This window comes from Schistocerca americana, chromosome 8 (genome assembly GCF_021461395.2).
Source record: "Schistocerca americana isolate TAMUIC-IGC-003095 chromosome 8, iqSchAmer2.1, whole genome shotgun sequence".
In the NCBI taxonomy this organism is placed as follows: domain Eukaryota; kingdom Metazoa; phylum Arthropoda; class Insecta; order Orthoptera; family Acrididae; genus Schistocerca; species Schistocerca americana.
Genome location: NC_060126.1, coordinates 398,452,788 through 398,478,200, shown reverse-complemented (window position 1 = coordinate 398,478,200; position 25,413 = coordinate 398,452,788). Strand labels below are relative to the sequence as shown.

General features: G+C 37.7%; 1 protein-coding gene across 1 annotated transcript in view; it reads left to right on the top strand.

The window, feature by feature from the left end:
• The first annotated feature begins 5,208 nt into the window (after window positions 1-5,208).
• LOC124544917 (protein FAM76A) overlaps window positions 5,209-25,413 on the top strand; it is a 75,014-nt gene continuing 54,809 nt past the window's right edge. Inside the window, exons 1-4 of the mRNA XM_047123656.1 lie at window positions 5,209-5,412; window positions 5,600-5,664; window positions 15,321-15,534; window positions 24,471-24,607. Coding sequence (XP_046979612.1) covers window positions 5,326-5,412; window positions 5,600-5,664; window positions 15,321-15,534; window positions 24,471-24,607 — 503 coding nt within the window. The 5' untranslated portion in view covers window positions 5,209-5,325. The remainder of the gene's footprint in view (window positions 5,413-5,599; window positions 5,665-15,320; window positions 15,535-24,470; window positions 24,608-25,413) is intronic.

Sequence of the window (25,413 nt, the reverse complement as noted above, 5' to 3'; positions counted from 1 at the left end):
GTGATATTTGCAAATAACAAGAGTTTTTTTTAATGTTTCAAAAGTGTTAGCTGTCTTGAAAATGGAAATCTGACCCTGTTTCCAATAACTTCTATTTCGAAATGTAGTTTACTTGTAAGTGGTTTCTGACAATACTTTTATTTCATTCGATATCATTAACTGATTATAATACTTCTGTTTAATTTGAGTTCATTAACTGATTGTTGATGTGTTGTAGAGTAGTTGTGTAACAGATAGACTATTAAATACAGTATTCAGAATGAGTAAAGTGTTCTGAGGCTCAAGCTGTGTAAAATGTTTAAAAGTGCACATATAAATGTTAAATATCGCTGAATACTACATAAGAAGACAAACTTTGAGGCACCACCACCCATCTAGGACATCACATGTAGTAGCCTCAAAGCACAAGATGCCCAGACCTACTGCACTTATGATATCATTCAGAAAGAGATAGTCAGCAAAGTAGCTGAAAAACCTGAAAAGAGAAGAAAAGAAGACCCACCCCAGGATGGGTGGACATACAAGAAATAATGCTTTCCTTGCAAATTAACAGCACATGAAATTTTGAAGAGAGGCATTGGCACTTCATTAGAAGGTGGAAGGAAAATGACGTAGATTCTGCGAAATTGTGCCGCAAAGAAACCCCAGGTGATTTTACTCAGTCAAAGAATTTGTTTCAAATTATATATTTCCTGTTATGATGATAGTAGACCTACATATTACAAATAGAAAAAAAAGAACATAAGGAAGTCGAAGTACATATAATATAAAAAGTCTTCACCTATACAGTTGTAGAGGCAACAAGCATATATCATTTTAGAAGTGAAATTTCTGGATGTATGGATTGGCAGAAACCGAAGGATGTGTCACAGAAAAACGATATACACATAATTATGTAGTGAAAATTAAAACTGCGACACACAGTTAAAAAGAAAAAGCAACCAACATAATTATCAGTCAAGTTAAAAAATGAGATAGAACAAAACATAGTCACAGAACGCTTTTCTGTCTCAGTAACTTCCTAAATCTCCTCCATAGGTTAGGTGTCAGTGGCTTCCCAATTTGTTAATCAGAAACTATACTTCTGTTGGTGATTTCAGTTCTTTATTATTTTAGACCGAGTAATATCAAGACAAATAAGCCAATCTGTGCAGTGACCATGGGAAGTAAAGATCAGTTTCCCACCAATATAAGCATTACTTTCACATCAGAATATAAACAATTTACATAATTGTCACGTTTATTTTTATCTGTGTATATAATTCTTTGACATCACAGATGCCATCTGTACCATTGCAGGATCGGTAACTTCCAAGAATCCTTGGGTATCGAAGTGGCACCCACAATAAGAGCGGTATATGTAGAATGTTCTCTTGTCAAGTTGGCAGGTTTTGATATTGTTTTACTCGTTGACAACTCAGACAACAAACATGGCGGTGAATACAAAGTCATTAAATTACGAACAGGGTTAAAATGAATAATAAAAATTTCTATTGCTCTCGCTTTCAGCAATGTAATGAAGGAATTAATAGACTGACTTACCCAGTCATGAGCGACATCCTCAGCATGAGTAATGCTGCATGAGGTGTAGGAAGCTGGGATCATTCCTTTATTTCTGTATCTGGGATAAACTAGTGAAATGTCTTTGCGATATATAAGAAGATTGTTAACGAATGAGACTTTTCTGATAGTCATAAATTGCGGATATACAGGTATTTGAAAATCTATAGTTCATCTCTATCCCCCAGTCGGTCCTTTCTCTCAATGTGTAACTTTTATGACTTCCGCAGCAGCTCTTTGTTTTGGATGTGCACAAATGGATCGTCTGAACATACAAACTTTGTTGAGTGATTCTCAAAATCGTGACTGAAACCCTCATTCTTCAATTTTTGATAGTGTTTGAAGACATCAGCTATCCCTTTTGTACCCAGAAGAAGGACAGGCTTTATAAGTGGCACTAAAACTGTCTTATCCCAAGAACAAACACGAGCTATAATACACTTTTGTGATTCCCTTTTGATTCCGCTCTACACCCAAATGTGTTCTACATCATGTTTAAGGTGGCATTTTCTCCCTTACTTGCAAGTAGTCATGTGCAACTCGTCAACCTCTACAATCTTATTGTTGCCACTGGTGGGAATACTTTCGTTAGATACAATTACACAGCAGACGTCCTGACTAAATCCATAACAATCACAGATGGTATTCACAGATATGTCACTTTCTGAAGCAGTCGCTCGCGATGTATAATCTCTTATCCATCATGAAATGATAGTTGCACTTTTCTCAATGTTGAACTTTAAGTTTACGAACCAAATATAATTCTAATTGAGGTCCTTTTTTGCATTGAGAACAATAAATCTAGAGCAGAGAGTCTCAGTCAGCTCAGCGGTCTTTTTCCTAGAGTTTCACACATGATCCTCTGTGACAATCCTTGCAATTTCTTTGATTTTGGTTCAGCAATAAACCATATTCCCAACAGAATTGTAAGTATTTCTCTACTGCACATATTCATGAAATTAAATTGCGCCATGTAATAATATTACAGGAGATTTGCTCATGGCTCTTCAAAATGTTAAACAATATTCCCTTGTCAATCCGCAAAACAGTATCCAAACCTGCAACCTCAGCAATCAAATGTTTGATATACATGACTTGCATTGCGGGTGCAACTTCAAAGCCATGACTTCGATACTCAAGACTTTTTGGACACAACTCAGAAGACACAAACGAACTGTAGACATTGGCAGCGAGCAGGCATTGATTGAAATCAATCACACACTGCAGCCAATGTCTGCAGCAGTTGCACTATAGAACAAATTAGTATATTTGGAGTATTATTTGCCTTCATTTCATACTCTGATAATACTGACGAACTGAATTTGTACCAGCCACTATGACATATTATTTTGATCTGATATAAGCTAATATGTTCTCTTTCTGAAGTATTTCTTTTAAAAACATCATATATAGTACTCCTGTATGTGGTACATACATCACAGACTGGTAAGAAATAAGCAAATAAGACTACTTTGTCATTTATCTTGTAGACTATAATCCCACTGAAACGTGGGCATCTACTACCTCTGTGATTTAATGGTTAGCAATGCTGATTACTGGCCCGAATGTCCATTGCTCATGTCCAGTGATTAGTTTCGAATCTCCTGAAATGCAGTACACTTAACCTTGATAAGGGAGCAGAATATGTTTTAATTATACCAATATTGCCTATCTTAAATACTGAGGGCAGCATTTGTTCAGATAATTGTTATAGACATTTTAGTATAGAACAACTAATATTCTGAACATAATCCTCAGCAATGTGTTTTGGAGTCTTGCTGACATCATCTGCTGTCTTAGGTTAAACCTGCATAAACATGCACTTCAAAATCACTTTTGACCTTGTGTGTGTCTGAAGTGCATCCTTATGTAGCATATGAAGCCAGATGGTGTGAACTTGACTCTCAAAACATATTGTTGAGGATTATGTTCCTAACATTAGTGGGTGCTTGCTAAAATATTTATAACAATATTTTACTTGTATTTTGTGTCACATGCATCTGTGATGTGTGTATATCGCAAAGATGATGAAAGTGTCACATGTGTATCTACACAACAGTGTAGTGGCATTGTATGGTAAGCCACATGTGACGCGCCTGCTGCAAGTTCATCTCAGTCAAGCTATTAATTTGCTCAATCCACCATAATGGTGTGCATCCTCTAGGTCTTTAGCCATCGAATTTTCTCGCTATCGATGTTCTTTCCATTGCTTCTTGCTTTCTGGCAGTGTGACCAAAATATTTCAACAGATTTTTGTTGAAAAGAGTCGACAGTCTTGTTCTGATGCTGTGCTGCCCCAAAATCTATTCATCTGTTTGATGTGCTCTCCAAGGTAATAGAAGTCGTTTTCTATAACACCATATTTCCACAGCATCACTCCTGAGACGATCCGCCACCTTCATTGTTCAAATTTCTGCTGAATAGGTCATGATAGGGAAGATTAGAGTTCACACGAGCCTGAGATTCTTCTCGGAGGTGAGGAGGTGTCCTTCCAGATGCAAGCACGTTTTGCTGTATAATTTCTCTCAATTGAAATGTGCCTACGGATCTCAGGCTCACAATCTCCAGTACAGTTGACAACAGCTCCTAAATACTCGAAGTGACTAATGATCTTGCAGCCAGCAATATTTGTGACGTCAAGTACGTTGTCATTAGGGCAGTCAACAGTAATCACTTTGTTATTTGCATAGTTGATTTTAAGAGGAAATTAATTAATTAATAAAGGCTAGTTAAGTACAATATGTAACTTCATTGAAGTAGCAAAACTTAAAAGAAGGTATGCAGAAAAGGCAGTAAGTCGAAATCTTTGATTAGCTTGTGATATGACAAACAATAATTGATTTCTAGCTGTCTAGGGTGCACATATATATGCTTATGTAGTCATCTTGTATAATGACATCTTTACATTAAAGGTTGTAGTAAAAATAATACGAATTAGATCTTTATACTTAGGGTAACATTATGCTGCATAAGTGGCGAAACAAACATTCAGTTTAACAGAACAAATAATGTGTAACATTTAAATCTCCATAAAGGAAACCATAGTCGACTTAAACAATTACAAAAGACTTGATTTACCTCCGCCATCAATTCTTTGGTCACTGCAATTTTCGGCTGCATCGTCCACCCAGGGTTGCGTGACATCCAGCTGCACACTCATTTTAACTTCTTTCCGGTTCAGAAGAATAAAAATCAGTAGGTTTTTCGTGGAGGTAGATATTAGCAATGATGCAGTGATTTTGTTGGTCAGGCTTTTTTTACATCGAGATTGGGAAAGACAGTGGCGCAGTTACTTTCTCCTCTTCACGTTGAAAGAAATGTAAAATATTGAACTTCTCGAATTGATGAAGGCTTGGGTTCCTCTTACATCGTTCTTTTTTTTAACATTAACTTAATAACACTGTCCGCAAAAGGCCTAACAGCTCAAGATACTTTCCAAAACGAATGACAATTTTTGAACGTCACATAGCAATTGTGACGTTATGCAATGTCATTTGTCTTTTCAGATATAGAATTTTGTTTTAATACTCCTTGATGTTGCTGAGCAACAGGAGGAAACTTGCACATCTAATAGAGCGAATGTTTTCCACTCCGCACTTTCATCTTGTGTTCTGTTCATCTTTGCTTCGTAAGTCATATCTTTGTGGCGTTGTAGCTGCTGAACGCTGTCGGTTGGTGGATTTGTAGTTTGTGTCGCATTGTGTTTTAATTGTACAAATTTGTTAATTAAAATTTGTTATGATTCTTGTGGAAACAGACTAGAAAATGAACATGTCCGCCTTATTTGCGTGCTCTAAGTGTTTCTCGAGGCACCCTTTCGAGGAACTCTCCGTTGGCCAACAGTTGTGCAAAGTAAGTCTTGCGAAATAGATTTACTGGTGTAGTTTTAGGTGTTCCATGTTTTCTTACCAATTATGTATATGGAATCGATTCTACTTGAGTTGTTTTCATCTCTTCTAGTGTGATATTGATATGCGTTTGTAGAGTTAAGACCGTCAACACTCAGTGAAGGTGTTATAAGTTTGTTACTTGGTTTTAGGAATGCCGTGGCGCTTTTCCAGTTGTGAAGTGTACTTACTGCAGGTCTGAATTTCAGCAGACAAGGTAAGACGTTTTAGCTGAACCATTTTGCTGCTTGCTACATTAGTTATAAGCTATGATGCGACGAGCAATTTATAATTCCGTCATGGAAATATTTTGTGCTGATCGAATTAAAACAGACCATTATTGACGAAGCAGTGAATCTCAGAGAAGTGCTTAGTGACAACTTTTCTGATCTATATTTTCATTCTTATCGCGAACTATAGATCACTTCCGTATTACTGTTGGTGTAGGATATTTGTTACAGTTTAAATAACTTGCGGTGATGTGGCAGGGTTAAACTCTTAAATGAGTTTTGACCCTAAACCTGCCTTAGGTTTGATGATGATGACTACCAGCGTCTCGCATTAAACTAGTTTATAAATTGAATTTCGAATCCTATAGACTGCTCCTTTGATGAGATAAGCAAAATTTTCATATTGTCCCCTTTTTTATTTTGTAAGGTAAGGTAAGTTAAGTACGTTGAAGTTATATATATAAATATTTATTTTGGCATATAGATTTACTTTAGAGAGCAATAAATCTTATGTAACAAACCCCATAAGGAACAACTGACAACAAACCATCTCATCCTACATGATGAAGATATCAATAGACATTTTTATTGCTATATTAGTAGCAAGAACAAAATTTTGTATTGTGTTGTTTATTTTATGAATGGAACAAAGTACAGTAATTAGAAATAGGATTTAGAGGGCCAGTTCAGTGCAAAGCTGCCCAAGAAATAAGAATTTATTTCCATGACTCCATTCTGGTAATAAACAGCAGGTTCCCAAGGTTTATCTCTATCCGCAATAACTATTGTAACCATGTTTGTCTCATTTGCATTCTTGAGGTACCAGTGAACTAATGTGAGGTTCCCGAAAAGTATGATTTCCATACTTTTTGTTCGTAGCTTATGGGCGATTAAGTGTCTTGCAAAACTGGTATTTCTGAATCAAAATAATTACTTTGCAACATTATAGTTGGGTGGGAAAACAATTCATAAATTTCTTCAAAGGCATTTTATGACAAAAATGAGGTATAGAGTCAAATTATTATTGTCTTCTGTCATGATTTTACTTCTTCATGACTTTCCATGAATTAAAATTGCCTAAAGTGTAACAGTCAAAACTGCACTGTTGTAAAGAGTTCATTTTTTCATCCGTTTGCTTCTCTTTGAACTTGAATAGCCGAGCTGAATTTGCACACTGATCTTTTGATGATGGCCATCTGAAAGCATTAGCAGGACTAGGTGGGGTCACAAAGGGGACAGTGTTATATCTTGCAGCTCTGTCTCACCCACCACTGATTGTCATACACACAAGAAATGAAGTGGCTCACTGCAAAGTCTTCTAATACATACTGTGGTCCCTGCATTTCACACACAGTAACAGGCTGCATTTTGTGATTAATCACTCTTCCAATGTTTGTGCCACTCTGGGATACAGCACAGTAGTGACTCGATTGAAGTCCTACCACAGGTTTCTCTCTTTTTTTAAATGGAATTCCCTTAATGTACTTTCATTTAGAGTTAAGAGTTTCTTGTTTGTTACTAATGTTGATACAGTGTGTACAAGTACATTAGCATCTCTTACAGCATCAACAGCCTCATACTGGAGGTCAAATCTTGTTGCAAGATGTTTACAGAGACCTCCTACATCATCACATACACTTTTTCCATGACCTGTTGCTGAAAATATCTTTTTTTTCTGTACTACAATGTTGACTAAGATCATAAAGTTGTAGGTGGTTTTTAAAATGAGATGCTGCATCATCAGTCAAATACACATGTTTAGGAAATACATGCCCTTTGAATGATATGTTATCAGTTATGCTGACAGCATAGAATGCATGTGCACTGTCATGAATGAGATCATCACTGACAATAGCAAAACAGTGTGATGTTCCAAAGGAAGTGAGCAACACGTGTGAACATTGATACGTATAATGTGTGCCAGTGGTAACTTTCAATTTCGTTCTGAAAGTAGTAGACCAGTTCTCAGCAAAGTCGAAATGAACAACAACTAATGTCTCAGTATTCAGGGATATGGCTGATTTTACTTCTGCTATGGCCTGGGACCGAGCGAGGTGGCGCAGTGGTTAGCACACTGGACTTGCATTCGGGAGGACGACGGTTCAATCCCGTCTCCAGCCATCCTGATTTAGGTTTTCCGTGATTTCCCTAAATCGCTTCAGGCAAATGCCAGGATGGTTCCTTTGAAAGGGCACGGCCGATTTCCTTCCCCATCCTTCCCTCACCCGGGCTTTCGCTCCGTCTCTAATGACCTTGTTGTCGACGGGACGTTAAACACTAATCTCCTCCTCCCCTCCATGGCCTGGGATATGGCTGATTTTACTTATGTATGGCCTAGATCGGGATCCTCCAGATGTGATGATGAGCTATTCCTCTCATGACCCAATGCCTAACCTCTGTAATAAACTTCTCTGGCTCTACTATCTTCTTCACCAACTCTACTCCCTACCACAATGCACAGGTTATGTCCTTGTCAGTATCGTGAAGGTGTAATGCTTCAAGAGCCACCATTTCAGCACCAGGACACATTGCACCCTCCTACAACTAACATTTATCTTGCAGCTCTTGACGTACACACAAAAGCGTCAGGTCCGTCTCTGTATAGGCTTACTTATTTCCTGTGACACTGCTTAATTGCAAAACAAGTTTCAAATTAGTGTTTTAAATATCTATGTATATTTCCTTAACTGGCTGGCATTTTAGCCATTTTGGGCGTAAGGAGTGTAATTTTGTGAGACCAATTATCAAATTCGGGTTCTCCTTTTTCGTTAGGAGCTATGCTTCTCATATTTATCTTGTTGTATATCTTTCTAACTTTTTCATGATTTTCACTAACAGATTACATGAGCTTGATTAGGACTTTGCCTGCTACAATCTTTGTCATCACTTAAATAATATTCTGGAGCAACAGTAAGCTTATCATTTTACGATGGATGTCCACAGTAAGAATCTAGGCATGCTCAGGTACCTTTCTCATTCTTTATTTTATGAGCTTTTGAAATCAGATAATGTGAGGAAGTGGATATGTATGTCTGTATCTGCTGCTTAGAATAGCTACCTGGTATCAGGGTCAGTATCTGTACCTTCTCAGTACAGGTGGTTGCTGAGATAGCAATACTTAGGTTCTGAAACAGCACGTCACATTTTGTGTACATATCACTATCTTCAGGTTCTGCACCAAGTGCATCTACATTATAAATGTCACAGTATTGAAGATGTTACTTTTGTAAAACTTATTTCAATTTCTTCCACTTTTCTTTTTACATACTGTTTTCTTCTTACCTTTCGTGGACATTTAAGGGGGGATGTGGTAGGGGCTACAGAAGAAGTGCTAACATTCAACACATCAACTACTTCACACCTAGGAATGTAAACGTCTGCATTGTCTTCTTCAGTTTCACATTCGGGTGATGGTGATCGTTCAGGTGGATTGTCACTAAATTTCTTCTTGTAGTTAGTTAGCAATTCCTGCACAATGGATGTAATGCTAATATCGTTGCATGAGGACCAAGATATTTCTGCAGTACCTCTTGACTTATTTCCGACCACTGGGAAGAGTTTTCACTTTTCTTAAACACCACCTTCTTGTGGCTCTTTTTCATTGTCCACACACCTCACTATTTCACTTCTGCATCTCCTCATTGACATCGTATCTTCAAAATAATTCGAACTAGACACAAAACTCGATGCAGAATGGTTTTTGTGCAAGTTCTCATTTGTTTATTATAAACAGAAGAGCACTGGAAACAGTATTGCCAACATGCATATTTTATGCTAGAAATTCAGTGATACAAAATATACAGAATGTTGAAATTTTTTTAACACTTTACACACTGTGTTCATACTGAATACTAACGTATTAACCAAACAGTGTTTCGCATAATTCTCAAAAGCTTTCGGATGGGGGATTGCGAGTAAATAATTTGCAAAGATGCAACTTTTTAAATTTTTAGTAATAAATATTTACAATATTCTTTAAGTGGAAAATTTAATTTAAATTTCATATTTTTGTCTTAAATTTGTAAGTTAAAGGAAGCCCATATATGTGTATCAACTAAGTTTCAACACTTTGAGAGGGAGCTTTAACGCTAAACATCTGCCAGGTCTCTAGTACTTTTGTTTTGATATATATCTGTTTTAAAAGTTATTTACAAAACATATGTTTTTCAAAAATTAATATAAAATGAAAATACTTTATTTCTTAACACTTATGATATAGAGGTCTAATATATATTTTTTCCCGGGGAAATTCATGACCACGAGTTGACATGACCTGTATGATTTGAGATGAAATCATCCTTATTTTTATTTGCAATAGTTCTGATTATGTGTTTGTATTACTTCTGTAATGTTGCACAGCCTGAAAGTGATTCTGTAACTTAGCAAATTTTTCAGTCTGCAGTGGTGATTAGGCTCTGTGATACACCATTGTACTGTTCAAAAAGAATATTGCCTCAAGATACCTCTTTTGTCTGATGCTTCTGGTCTCATTTATCCACATAGATCTTGTAGCCATTATTTTATCTTGTGGGTAGTTGGTGTCTTCTTCTTTTTATATTGAATACAAATTCTTCCCTAGTATTCGACCAATGTTGATTTATTTATGTAACTGGGTGGCCCTCTTTAGCATTATTTCTTTTGTGGCCAAGTTTAGTAGCTTTAATACATAGAGATTCTCAGGGGTTTGAAAGTGAAAATACATTGTTTTCTGGGCCATAATTAGACAGTGGGCCCTTATGTCTGACATTGCGCCTTCTACATATCATCAAAATTATTTTGCTGTACCACACAACAAAAACATCTCATGACTGGTTTATGGCAATGTCCAGTATGTAACTCACTGATGTTATTCCTGTTGGTTCAATAGACCATCAAATTGCTTCTTTAGTTTCATAAGGTGTACTGACTTCTATCTGAAATCAGAAGGCTCAAGAGTTATCTGTGTTAGTTTCGTGACTAACAACAAGCAAGCTGAAATCTGTCTTCTTAGAATTAAAATAGTAAACACCTTTCTGCAAGGACATTTACCAGAATTTATGTAAAATTTAATACAACAAGTTCATGGTAATTGTGTTCTAAATTGCCCGTTCTTGTAAATTTTGTGATTTTAGTTAGGTGCTCTCGCAACGCAATTGAAAGGAACTGAAGTTTGTAATAATAATGAGCTGGTGGTTGAAACTGAACATTTACAGTAAGGTATTGATTTAAAGAATAGCTTGTCAGTCCAAGTACTCTCTCTAGATACCATCTGCTATATGTAGATTTATTCATTGTGAATTAATTTTGTTTTTCGTTTTATCTTAAGCTTGCATACCGTCTGTCTCTCAATCAACAGATACGCGATACTCTGGAAGCTTGTTACTTGTAGATGAGCAGTGGGATCAGTATGACTTATGACATTTTTCCAGAAAGTACGTGTGGCATACTCTTCCTTTCTTTTACAGGTTTATGTAAAGTTGTCTACCTAAATCTTCAGAACTGTCATATAATCTAGGGAATTAAATATTGTACAGTTATTCTGTGAAGTTTTAAGAGTTCCTTCTTTTTAACATTGAAATTTACAAGTTAAGGATACGATGGTTGTAATCATTGTTACGTTTTGAAGTAATAAGTTATAAGACAGAACTGCTGGCGAGTACTTTCTTCAGGGGGCAAAATATATAGTACCTCCAGTTAATACACTACATGTAAAAAGGACGTACTACTTTTGTAGATATGACACTTATCCTCGCTACAGATCATGCTGTTTCATAGATGCCCACCCTCTCTGTACTAAAGTAACTATACGAATGGTGTGAAGACAACTTTTTACTTCAGTTCTTGAAAACACAAGGTAGTTTAACATTCAAATAGAGGCTTAAAAATTCTCTCTGGAGACGTACGCTTCTGGGAAGTGCATAAACAGATAATACAGTCCTATTTACTGTCTTTCACAATCAGAACTGAGAGGCTAAAATGTCATCAGAATTTAAGCTGTCTAGAAATTGAAAGGGGTACGTGTATCATCTTGATTAATAGCAGTAAGAATTTAGTGTGAAACAGACAACAAACTGGGACAACAAAGGAACGATTCCAGCATTTAACTTAAGAAACACCAGAAAATCTAAATTTGGATGGGTGGACAGCTATTTAGGCAACCGTCCTCTTAAATATGAGTCTGATGTCTTTCCAGTGTGACACCTTACTTGCTTAAATGTGTGTCCACACAATGCCTTTTTTCAGTTCAACTGTGCACATCCGCTTACATTTCCAACAAAGCAAGCAGGTAAGCATAATTGTGGCTGCATAATTTCTTCGAATTGGAGGGCCTTTGTCATAGTGCGTTGCAACCCGAGTTTGGCTGTGATCTCGTGCACTGTTCAGTAGACAGGCAGGTGGGGCCAATATGTGTTTCGTTGTGTAATGTGTTGAAGTTAAGCTTTAAGACGATTTATGAGCAGTAATGTCTGTGGACTCCAAAGAAAGCACACTGAAAACTAGGAGGAGTCATGGAATGCCACTTCTAAAGAGTATTTGAGTAGAAATTTGAGGTGTGGTGCGCTTAGTGTCAAGTGTTGGATAAAGTCTCTGATCGTATTACTGTAAAGAAGAAGATAAGTCTCAGAGTAGGAAATCAAAAGAGAGGAGACTACAAACTTACGAAAAGTGCATAGAAAACTGTGCATAGGTATTCCTGTTATGGTGACTTAATTACACAAGTGAGGGCCGTAATACCTGAAAAAGAAAAAGAAAAGAAAAAAATATGAAGTCGGAGTAGCTCCTCAACAAACCAATAGAAACTGGAATGAAGGACATTGATAAAAAATGAAAACACAACCTCCATTCTAATGGATTCTGGGGTCTGTAGCATTCCCAAGTTTGTTGAGTCAAGGCATCTTAATGTGTGTATAATCTTTTTTCATTCAAGTTGTGTAGGCAACCTTTCATAAAATAAAATACTAATAATATACTGAAAGTCAATCTACCTTCACATAACGTAACATCTTAGAACCTCCCTTAAGTATTTCTCAGTTTGAGGAAAAATAACGAAGGCGGCCAGACATGCCCCGTAAGGGGCTTCCCGGCCAATGACGCCAAAAGCTCATTACCATTTACCGAAATGCTGTTGTTCTGTAGTATGAAATAAATAGCTCAAACTGATATATGTCACTGGTTGCCAGATAATGATACGTCATTGCCAGCCGTATAGCTGCAGTTTTCCTAGCAGAAAATTTCAAATCTCACTGTGACCCCCTGAAATTTGTCAACAGAATCTCACGAGGTTTGTATTTCTCATACACTTATGTGCTGTTTTACCCATTACCACTTTAATGTTTTCTTTTTCTGTTGCCCTTAATTACAATAAAGACAGTACAGACAGCCAAGCAGACAAATGGGTTCTTAGTAGCCTGCTTGCACAGTGAAGCAACGTTTGGACAGGACAACACATGTGCTTACCTTTCATTCTTTGTACTAATTTTTGTGCATGCGCTTTTGTTTCCAGACGTCTGTGATTGCGGATGAGAAAAGAGGCATCGTGTGGACGTACCTTAACCTTAACTTGTGGAAGTTGCCAAAAAAAAAAAAAAAAATAATAATAATAATAAAAACCAAGATGTCAGAAGAGGTCGCAACAATAGTATTTGGAATAGAAATCAAGATTATGAAATTACAGTAACCAAGAAACAAATTCTAGGAGAGATGTTATGTGTAATGTTACAGAGGCAAAATGGTACAAAGGATAACCAGTGAGGAGAGATGATTAAGGTGGAAACATAGGAACAAGATTATGGTAAATAGTTGGGAGGAAAATAAAGTGATATAATTAACAATTTGGCAGCTTCAGACAGGGATAGAAGAGATTAAGATATGCTGATATCAAGATGGAGGACTATTTTAAGATTGTGTAACATTGTGACAATTATAGCATTCAATATGCATACGAACAGTTACAAATAATATGAAATACATTTGATTGCAGAAATAACATGAAACTGAAGGGGTAACTGTAGAAATTAGGTGGGTAGTGGGTGGGGACAAACTAGACATATAGCAGTCTTAATAATGTAGACATACCAAAATAACTACTAATGCTCCCACGTCTGAAATGCAACAATTTTGGACATTCTCATACTTCTCTGTAAATGTAGAACTTCACACAGTCAGCAACTAAACCGAATAACAGAGGGAATTTAATCAGGGCTAACATGTTGTCCCCCATTGCAGCATGCAGAATCCTTCTTGTGAACTTCATTCTTGTATCCATAACTAACAAAAATTGGAACATAAAATTAAACCCTTGACAATGAACAACATACTACTCTAACAATACCAAACCTGAAAACAAATCTATTATCCACAACTGCCAACAATAAAATAACTCACTAACGAATGCCCAAAAATTCTTACAGCATTATTCTCAACAACAGCTCTCAAGGAGCCAGAGAATAACTGTCAGCCTCAAACAGTGTAGAAACATAAACTTCCCACGCTGTTGAGTATCACCACATACTGCAGTACGGTCCGTATAAACACAATCCATTTCGAATACACCACACTGTCATAATGTCGCACAAAGCAGTTACATCACGGATGAAAGCATTTGGGCAGCACTGCGAAGTTTGGTTAACACACCCAAATCTTATTCAGCGCTTGCCCCTCCACTCTTTCCTCTCCTTTCTTAGACACCTTGTGTACATTTCCTTGCCCATATGTTGTTTACGGTATTTCTCCTGCCAAGTGCTATTTTTGTAATATGATTTATTGATTGTTTTGTCCTGTTCAGGACTTCAATAAATTATCAGAATTTTGAATTGTGATTGTTTCTCTCCGTTGGTTAAATTCTGTACTTGCTACTATTTGATTCGTTCATTTGATTAATTCATCTATGTGTTTAAAACTGTAGTTATAGGTGAATCATCAGGGTGAGATTCTTATTTCGTTTCTTTGGTTTTTCCTTCAAATCGTACATGAAGAATTATAGTCAAACTTGGTACCTTATTTATCATGTTGTAGGCAATTTGTATCTTTTTGCATCTATATTCTGGCTTTCCCTTGCAAGTGCAGTTTGTATTTTCCCCTTGGACTTGGTGCCATGTATAGAGTTGTTTGCAGTTTCCCTTGCCCTTTTTAACCTTCATTTCCTGTTGTGTATACCTGCCAATAACATAAAGAATAGTAGTGCACAATAAAAATGTTATAGCCTAATCACAGTTACGGATTAATGTGGTTGTGCTGAAGCATCTTGTAAATTAGTTCTGCAAGACACCAGTATTATGAAAAAAATCGAGTGCTACTCGCCATATAGAGGAGATGTTGAGTTGCAAACAGGCACAATAAAAAGACTGTTAACTGTATAACAGTCTTTTCATTATGCCTGTTTGCATCTCAATGTCTCATCTATGTTGTGAGTAGTAATCTATCCATTTCATAATACTGTCATTGTTCCATCCTGGACTTTCAGTTCTCCTAGATATTAATACAAATTTAAACTTTCGGTTACAGTATCAACTGATTTATTGATTCCAGTTAGTTTGAAAACTGCATAGCTTAATCTGACGTAATATACTGTGTTTTGTATGGAATGTATTGACTTACTTTGTGATACAGTGTCGATTTCAAGACAACCCCAGTAACACAGATTGTATCTCTCTTTTGTTCTCAGTAAAGGAAGCCCCAGTGCAATTTGTAAAAAATGTGAGCAGAATGTAAAGCAGTTCGGTAAACCTTCAGCTTGTGAATATTGCAATACAATAGCAGCATTCATCGGGAACAAGTGTCAACGTTGTACCAACTCTGAGAAGAAATATGGTCCTCCGGTGACTTGTGAACAGTGCAAACAAAAATGTGCTTTTGATAGGAAAGATGAAGATAAGAAGGTATAGTTACACCACTACGTGTGAAACAACAGCAGATACAAAGATGATATGAAAGTAGTCTCTATAGGCCAGATAAGTTGTACAAAAAAGTGAAAAGTTTGTAAAAAAAAAAAAAAAGAAATTTGTAAAACTGTTGTAATTAACATTTAAGAACATTGATTGTACAAATTTTATTGCTTTATGGTGCAATTTTAATATTGGATATGATGGTAAAAAAAAAAAATATTTGTACTTGAATACAGTTCAGTTTCAAAACTGTTGAGACTACCTTTGTCCTACAAGAGAATTAAAAAATATACTTATGGTTTAATATTACTGGTGCAGGAAACTACTGTTGATTAGAGTGTTACAATGTGGTGCATATTAACAACATGGTTATAAACAAGTCTCTGGATGTACCAGATTTTTCTCCCCCCCCCCCCCTCCCCTCCCCCCCCCCCCCCCCCCCCCCCCCAAGTCATCTGACAACAGAAATGTGTTGTTGTAATGAACCAGTTGAAGAATCTTGGCTATTTATGAAACACACTTAAGTGTGTGTAGTGAGAGCCTTGTAGTTTCTAAATTAGATCTTTCACTGAATATGTAGAACTGTCCAGCAGATTGAGAATACATCTGGTTTGTTAAGGGGGCATCAACAGTGAAAACAACATACGTTATTCATATCACAACCTTCCTAAGGGCAACATTTTACTCGTAACATGATTTGGAGAAATTAGTGAATTAATAGAAGTATGTGATAGTCAAAAGAATAGTTCAATATAACAACGTTTTATTGCAAAACTTTGGTCAGTAAAATATTCTTGACTTGTAACTATGTGAGGCTCACCTTTTAAACCCCTGGTCTAATAGGAGAACAAATTTTTGTCAAGCTACTACTTGTTATGATGACCCAATGTATGCAGTTCTGAAATACGCTCTTAGTTGTATCTTGTATAATTAATTTGGGATAGAGTTACCAGTATTACTTGCATACTGTAGTTACTGAAACTGATTGTAGTGTGTTGAGTAACAGATAACAGTACAAAGAATAGTGTTGTTCATCTTAAGTTTTAGTGTGTTTTAATGATGTTGTCAATATATTAATGTGACTAAAAGATTTCATTAGGTTTGTGATATTGGCTGATGGATTGTAAATTTCTTCCTCCATCCTGCCATTTTTCAAGAATCTAATCTGAATATCTTAAGGTTGGTAATTTGCAAGGTGATAAAATACAGTGGGAAATAGAACCCATAGAAAATTTTGAAAAATATGGAAAATGTGACCCACAGTTTTTCTGTAATACGCAGCTGTTAAAACGGGTGGTGGGGAGGGGGGAGGGTTGGCTTGTCTTCAGCATTGAGTAGGTAAAAAATATTCAGACAAGAAAGAGAAACATAGTGTAAATGTCCTACTTGTCAGCATTGAAAGCTGTGATAAGTAGATTTGATAATGATCTGCAAATGCTTACTCTCTTTTTCATTGTAAATTGACAACAAAAATATCGTAACAGTTCAGTGATTGAAACATGTTGGATTCCATCACTATTCTTTCAAACAGAGAAATTTTTTGCTGTATATTGCATTGTTAAAGGTCATTATGCCCCCCCCCCCCCCCCAAAAAAAAAAAATAGAGAGGGAGAGAGAGAGAGAGAGAAAAGAAGAAAAAGAAAAAAGGGGTGGGATGTGTTTGATCTCTCACCATTGGTGAATATAATATAAAGTTCGATTTCAAATATTACATACTGCTATCTGAAAAGTTTTCTGACGAGTTTCTATGTTTGTGTATAAGTTTTCTGTGGCGTTGCTATGTTGAAAATGGGAATAATCATAACTGGAAGATGGTGGCAATGTCAGTAATTTCCAATAGAAATAAGCTTACAAGCAAACACAAAATAAACAGCCAGTAAAATTATTCAGTTTAATTTCTGTATAACATTTATTACTATAACATGATCAACGCATATAATGTGTGACTTGTGGACAATGGTACGAGCATTTTGTTTTGAGAAGATTTGTTTAACTGGAAACACAAGAAATTAATTTATGATTTAAGGAAACACTCCTCAGCTGTTTTTAATTTGATCAGCACAAAATTGAATAGTTTTACTTATTTGTACTGTTGCTTTTCATATTAGTACTATTATTGCTATTGCCACTGCCACTTTTGCTGAAGCTTCTCCTGCATGTTTTACTACTGTTAATGCTGCTGCTGCTGCTGCTGCTTTTATGTATCAGGAAAAGGGGATGTAGATTTGTGCAATTGTTTTTTGAAATTGACTTTTTGTTTGTAAAGACAATGGAAAGTCCAAGTAGGAATATCAACAATGTAGGAAAAGACAGATTGCTACTAAGACACTTACATAAAGCTTTCTGCCACAGCCTTCATTAGCAAACAAGAAACACAAGCAAGTACACCTCATGCACACATGATCGCCAACTTCAGCATCTTGTATTGGAATGCAGCTATCACGTGGGATGCAAGCAGCAACCTGGATGGGGTGGGGAAGGGGAACGGGTAGTAGTGTACAGGCTGGGAGAGACAAAATGATGACTGGTGAAGTGTGCAGGCACTAGAAAGACAACGGCTGGTGAAGTGTGCAGGGACTAGAAAGACAAGAAGTGCAGCATCAGGAGGTTTTGGGGCTGGGAGGTGGGGGGGGGGAAAGGAGAGGAGTGGGAAAAGATCGGCAGGTGTGTTGGCAGATGGTGCCAAATAAACAGGATTGGAGACGAGAATGGGGAGGAGATAGGATAGAGGTGGTGGAAAATGATGGGTGGAGGTTGTGGGGCAGTATGTTACTGTAGATGAAGGCCGGGATAGTTACAGAAATGGAGAATGTGTTGTAAGGATAACACCCATCTCTGCAGTTTGAAAACGCTGCTGGTGGTAAGAAGCATCCAGATGGCTCAGGTAGTGAAGCGGCCATTGAAATCAAGTTTATGTTCAGCTGCATGTTGTGCCCAGGTATTCTCCTTTGCTCTTAGCTACAGTTTGGCAGTGGCCGTTCATTCTGATGGACAGCTGGTTGATAGTCATACCAACATAAACAGCTGTGCAATAATTGCAGCAGAGCTGGTAAATGACATGACCGCTTTCACAGGTGGCCCAGCCCTGTATTTGGTAGGATAAACCTGTGACAGCACTGGAATAGGAAGTGCAGGTTGGATGGATTGGGCGGTCTTACACCTTGCTCTTCCACAGGGAATATGATCCTTGTGGCAAGGGGTTAGGATTGGGAGTAGCATTGGGATGGACTAGGATGTTCTAGAGGTTGTATGAGTGACAGAACACCACCTTAGAAAGGGTGGGAATTATCTCTGGTAGGATGTCCTTCATTTCAGGGCATAACGATAGGTAATAAAGAATTTTTAAGTATGGAAGGGATGACAAATCACCCCTGCCATAACAGCCTGGCCACCTAGGGACAGCATATCTGCAGTGAAGAGAACTCCCTTGCTCAGTATGCTGAAGATCTCACTAAGGCCTTCACAGACAGGCACTGTCCCCCAGACTTAGTCTGCAAACAGATTTCCCATGCCATTTCACCTCACACCCTCAATCTTCCCACCACTTCCAAGAATCAGCCACAGAGGAGTGTCCACTTGTCTCCCAGTACCACTCTTGCCTGGAACAACTGAGCCACATCCTTTGATGATTACCTATCATGATGCCCTGAAATGAGGAACATCCTACCCAAGAAACATCCCACCCCTCATAAAGTGGTGTTCCATTGCCAACCCAACCTCCACAACATCCTAGTCTGCCCGTGCCACTCCCTATCCCAGCACCTTGCCTTAAGCATCATATTCCTGTGGAAGACCAAGCTGCAAGTCCTGCCCAATCCACCCACACAGCATTCCCCATTTCAGGCCTGTCACAGGTTTACCTTGTTTCATCATGGACAGGGACACCTGTGAAAGCAGCCATGTCATTTACCAGCTCTGCTGCCATCCTTGTGCAGCTTTTTATGTTGGTGTGATTTCCAACCAGCTGTCCACCAGAATGAGCGGCCACTGCCATACTGCAGCCAAGAGCAGAGGAGACCACCCTGTGGCACAACACGCAGCTGAACATAACATACTTGATTTCAGTGGTTGCTTCACTACCTGAGTCATCTGGATCCTTCCTACCACCAGCAGCTGTTTCGAACTGCGCAAATGGGAGTTATCCTCACAACACATTCTCCACTTCCGCAACCATCCCTGTCTCAACCCAAGATAACATATTGCCTTAAACCCTCCCCCCAACAATTTCCATCCCCTCTATCCTATCAACTACTTCCCATTCTCATCTCCCACTGTGTTTATTTACCGTCCTCTGCCAACGCATCTGCCCATCTTTCCCTGCTCCTCTCTTTTTTCGCTCCTCTTTTCCCCACCTTCCTGCTCCACAATCTCCTAATGCTGCACTTGTTGTCATTCTAGTCCCTGCACACTCCTCCAGACAGCGTTCACCTGTCTACCCACTTGTACACTGCTTTTACCCTTCCCCACTCCGTCCAGATTGCTCCTTGCATCCCACATGATAGCTGCATTCCGGCACTAGATGCTAAGGTTGGCAGTCATGAGTGCATGAGGTGTGCTTGCTTGTGTGTAAGAATGTTGTGTGTTTCTCTTTTGCTGATGAAGGCTGTGGCTGAAATCTATATGTATTCGTATGTAAGTGTCTTGTAATTATACCTGTATGCAATTTAATGTCTTCTTTATGGTCATTAGCAATCTATATTTTCTTACATTGTTGATATTCCTTTTTTGACAGTGAGAATATGTACTCACTGGCAAAGCAAATTGTCAGCCTGGAAGGGCAATGGTGCATTTTGGTACTTAAATTCAGTTTCCTGGAACATGTGTTTCTGTGGACGAACAGCTCATTGCTTGACAAATGATACATTAGGTTTAGTTATGGTCACTAAAACATATGTAGAATTGTCCTCTCGTTTGAGGGATGAGGAGATTTTGATGAATGCCTGTGAGTAGGCTATAATAAAGAATGCACTATACTTTGCAGTCCACTGTATGCTGTACATAGAATACATATTGTGGTTGATTACTTCCCTACCTGTTGCATTCTAGAATGGAATTTTTTTAAAGTACGAGAGAGGACTTTGTGCTCATGAATTCTACACAGAAGTGAAAGTGGAGGTGCAGATTTAATTTATGGTATATTGAAAGTATGGTTCATTGAAGTTACATAACCACTTGTCCCAAAATTATAATTATCTTACTTCAAATATTTCCTGTAAAAAAATTCGTCCTGTAGCTTTCTAATGCAATAATACTGACTGGTTACAATTCCAGTGGCATGCTGTTATATTCTTTCAGTTTACTTAACTTTACACTGAATAGTAGAAGCATTGAGCTGTTGATAGACACACAAAAATACATGTGCAATTTTTGTGCCAGCTGAAATTAAAATGCTGGGATGACAGTTCGGCGGGTAGATTGGGGTGAAGGGTTGTGTTGGGCAAGATTGTCTGGAAGCTAGCAAAGTTTTCATTCCAACTTGCATTATTATTGTTTGTATGTAGCTTTCCTTAGAATTGCTCCATGTTGTTTCAATTTTTGATTACATGTTATTTCTTAAACAATCATTTTTAGTTGGATATTTATAAAGCAATTCATGATTCAGGGTTCTTTCTTGTTCTCATTTTAAGGTACTGCCATCTGTTTTCTTGTCGCCATTTAATCCTCCATCTTCGTACAAGTAGACTTATTCTGTAGTGTCATCCAGACCTTTGTTGAAGTGAATATGTTATATTGTAAATTTTATTAGACCTGTCATTTTAGAATTTCAGTATCACATACAGCTTCTGAGCAGTGTATAATACGAAGTTTAGTTTAAAATTTGTCAGCTGGTCAGTGAGATACTGCTTTTAGCTCAAATATACGTCAATTATTTCACAGTTTACCACTTACGTAAATTCATTTAGTCCAGCATGTTTCTATGGACTTAAGTTTAAAGACTGTTTTGATGCAGCTCTCCAAGATCCAAGAAGTATCCAGTGGATGTATTTGATTCTTGAAGAGCAGTTGTGAATTACCTTTAAAATATCTCCCTGTATCTGCCATAACTTCTTCATTTGCCTCAAAATGTTTTCCAGCTGCAAATTTCATAAAATGTTGGAGTAGGGAGAAGTTGGAAGGTATCGCCCTCCTTCCCTCCCCTCTCCACCCACTCCTCGTGCTTTTGCAAGCCAATCTTCTCATTTTTTTTTATACAGTTGGGTCAGAAGTCTTGTACTATATTTGCCATTTGCTACTGTTCTCTTTGGAAGGTAGTCAATAAGATGATCCCTTCTTTATCAATGAAAGACTGGGCTTATCCTCCTCAGTGAATTGATTGTACTTTGCTTTCTTGGACTGGTCCACTGGCTTTCGTATACTGTACATTCTCTCTCTCTCTCTCTCTCTCTCTCTCTCTCTCTCTCTCTCTCTCTCTCTCTCACTGCACCACGAAGTGATGGATATACAGGGTGACCCAGAAGTCCGTCAATGTATGAAAATTCGATACTTCTTGTAATAATGTAGATAAAGAGGTAAAAATTGACGCATGCTTGAAATGACATGACGTTTCATTGACACTAAAAAGAAAGTTCACAAAACAACCAACAGATGGTGCTACATATGATAAAAAAGCTATGATTAGCATAGTAATTGATGATTAGCATAGATGATGTTCTTTATAACAAATGCTTGTGTCTGCCATCATTCATCATCAATATTTGTGGTTGAGGGACAATATTGTGAACAGCATTGTACAACTTACCAGTAGGTATGGTTTTCAGCATCCCTAATGAGATAAATCATGGTAGAGTTAAGGCTTCAGATAAAGATACCCCCCCCCCCCCCCCTCAAAAATAAAATAAAATAAAATAATCATGTGGATTGAGTTCAGGAACCTTGGGTGGCCAAGCATGACGGAACTAGCGGCTCATCACGCAATCCTCATCAAATGATGTTCGCAAGAAATATTTCGCACGTGTAGCAGTACAGGGCTAATCACCACCTCACATTCTAACACGGTTTTATCAGCCACGCTAGGGATGGCGTGATTCTGTAACATACTGGCATACCTCACTTCCATCACACTGACTGTTTGAATAGCAGTGTCCCGCATTTCCTCAAAGAAAAAGGGTATAGTTATCATTGATGTACTAAATCCACACCACACCGTGATTTTCTCGTCATGCAGTGTGGTTTTCACAACAGTTCAAAGATTTTCAGCAGCTCAAGTTCTTCAGTTGTGGTTGTTGAGAGACCCTCAGATTATGAAATGGGCTTCATTGGTCCACAACACGTTAGACAACCAATCATCATCATCTCCCATTTTTTGAAGTGCCCACACTGCAGATACTGTCTTGAGTTGAAAAAGTGAGGCTAACAGTTCATGATGATACTGGGTTTTGTACAGCTAACATTGAGGGTGTGTCTTAGCACTCTGTTGAACAGTAGTGCATGGAATCCTGGTGCCATGTGTGTCTTCACAATTGCTGACTTAACTGTACAGAGTTGAACCCGCTAATGTCTCCATTTCTTCCTAATTGTCTGAGTAGCAGTAGCACTTATGACTGGTCGCCCACTGTGCAGCTGATCTAAACAAAATGTTGCTTTGGACTGTGTGATAATTTTCTTCTCGATAACACTTGTTACAGGACCTTTAACAGTTCAAATACTCTCATGACAATAGGATCTTGAACCTGCAGAAGCGGATTCTTCATTCTGATTGTAAAGCTTCACTGACAGTGTCTTTCCTGGTAAAGTCAACATGCCGTGATTGCTGATGCATCTGACGCCCTCTCTCACTACAGCTCATTTTATATACGATTCTCGTATGATATCATTGACATTTTGCTGTCCATTGCCATCTGATAGCCAGTTTTTCTGCACTTGTTGTTGATTTCAGTAAAACACTGTGCCATTTCAAGCATGTGTATCAATTTTTACCTCTTGTCTTCATTATTCCTTGAATTAGCGCATTTTCAAATGTTAACAGACTTTTGAGTCACACACTGTGAATCATGGACAGTAACAAACCAATTCCCAAAAACAATTGGAGTTTATCTCTTCTGATATATCAGTGGCATCATTTATTTAATATTCCATGGTTACCAGTCATCCAATAACATTGACAAACTTTTTGATGTTGATACACTTCAAGATGCAGTTGTGATGTGTGGTAGATCTTGCCACCCAAGACCATGTAGTTGAGAGAGAGAGAGAGAGAGAGAGAGAGAGAGAGAGAGAGAGAGAACATGTTGCAGTTAGAAACAGAACAACAATAATCATACTATGCAGTATTACCAAGAACAGTTATACTAATGAATTCATAGAGTTCTTTGATTGATTATGTGGTGTAGAATTTGAGATTGAATGTCGACCTCTTGGAATTTTTAGTTCTCATGTTATCAGTTTAGAATATGGCTGTAAAGTATGTAAGTAATTGGGTGACATACCTCCTTCTCTGTAATAAATACCAAATATTGGAGTACATGAGGTTGAGGGTTGGAGAAAGGGAGGGTTTTAAAATATGAGGAGAAAGATGGAAGTTTCAGCCATTAGCTTACACATCCCACCCTCCACACTATCTTTTTTTTTTTCTTCATCTGCTTATAGAGTCCTAAAATATTATTGCACAATTTGTGCAGTGTTATTGTGTGATGTTATTTGTGCTATCATATGATAATATAATTGTAATTTGCTAGAATTGGTAATAAGGTGATTCCCATAGAAGCTGTGATATTGCGGCCCAATGCGTAGAATGTCGTGCATAAAACATTGTACAAACTGCCTAATCCACACTAAAGATAATTAATTATTCCACATAAATCATGAGGTTGTTACTTGTTTTCTGTGATATCCTGATCTTATTAATTTCATCTGGTGTCAAGCACAGCCTCATTTTTCAGAGAAAAAGCGTTGTCACATCTGTACATGTAACTTCGATGATTTGTTTACAGGTCGATGGAAAACTTCTTTGTTGGCTGTGCACACTGTCATACAAAAGAGCTCTTGCCAAGACAAAGCAAACAGATGCCGAAAGAAGAGCTCACCTGAAACTTGCTGCCCAACGAGCCGCAAAGGGGAAAGATATTAAGTAAGTGGTGTAATAGTCTTTTTGTAATTTCTACCCAATGTACGTATAGAGGCAAATAAAGCAATGTACATTTTGCCACGCCAAATTTAGCAACTAATGATCAGAATATATAGTGAGTGGTTAATAAAACTTGGCTGGTCGAGCCGGCCGGCGTGGCCTAGCGGTTCTAGGCGCTTCAGACCGGAACCGCGCTGCTGCTACAGTCGCAGGTTCGAATCCTGCCTCAGGCATGGAAGTGTGTGATGTCCTTAAGTTAGTTAGGTTTAAGTAGTTCTAAGTTCTAGGGGACTGATGACCTCAGAAGTTAAGTGCCATAGTGCTCAGAGCCATTTTGGCTGTTCGATAAAAGGATATCTACCTTTCTTTGTATCTGTTTGACCAGCCAGGTTAAGTTGAACTAATAAGAGCAGATCTAGCATTTTTTCACAGGCTAATAGTTAACACCAAAGCAGCTGCAAAATCTTTTGTACTCATAGCAAGAGTGAAATAATTTGTTCAGTTACTTTGTTTCTCAGTTTGGCAGTTGCAAATTTTTGCAAGGATCATTTCATAAATTGGCATTGACAGATGCTGAGACTGATATTGAGACAGCTCTGCCAAGAACATTATTGTTATATGACCTTGTAGCTTCTAGTCTTTTTAGTAATTTATGTGAAGCGTAAATTTAGATTATCAGTGTCAGCAGCTTTCTTTTAAGTGTGCAACAAATCCAATGGCTTAATCTAAAGACAGTTGAACAGATATTATTATAAGGATTGAAGAATCAATTTATAAAGTATCAGTTTAATTAAATTTATTTATTAGAA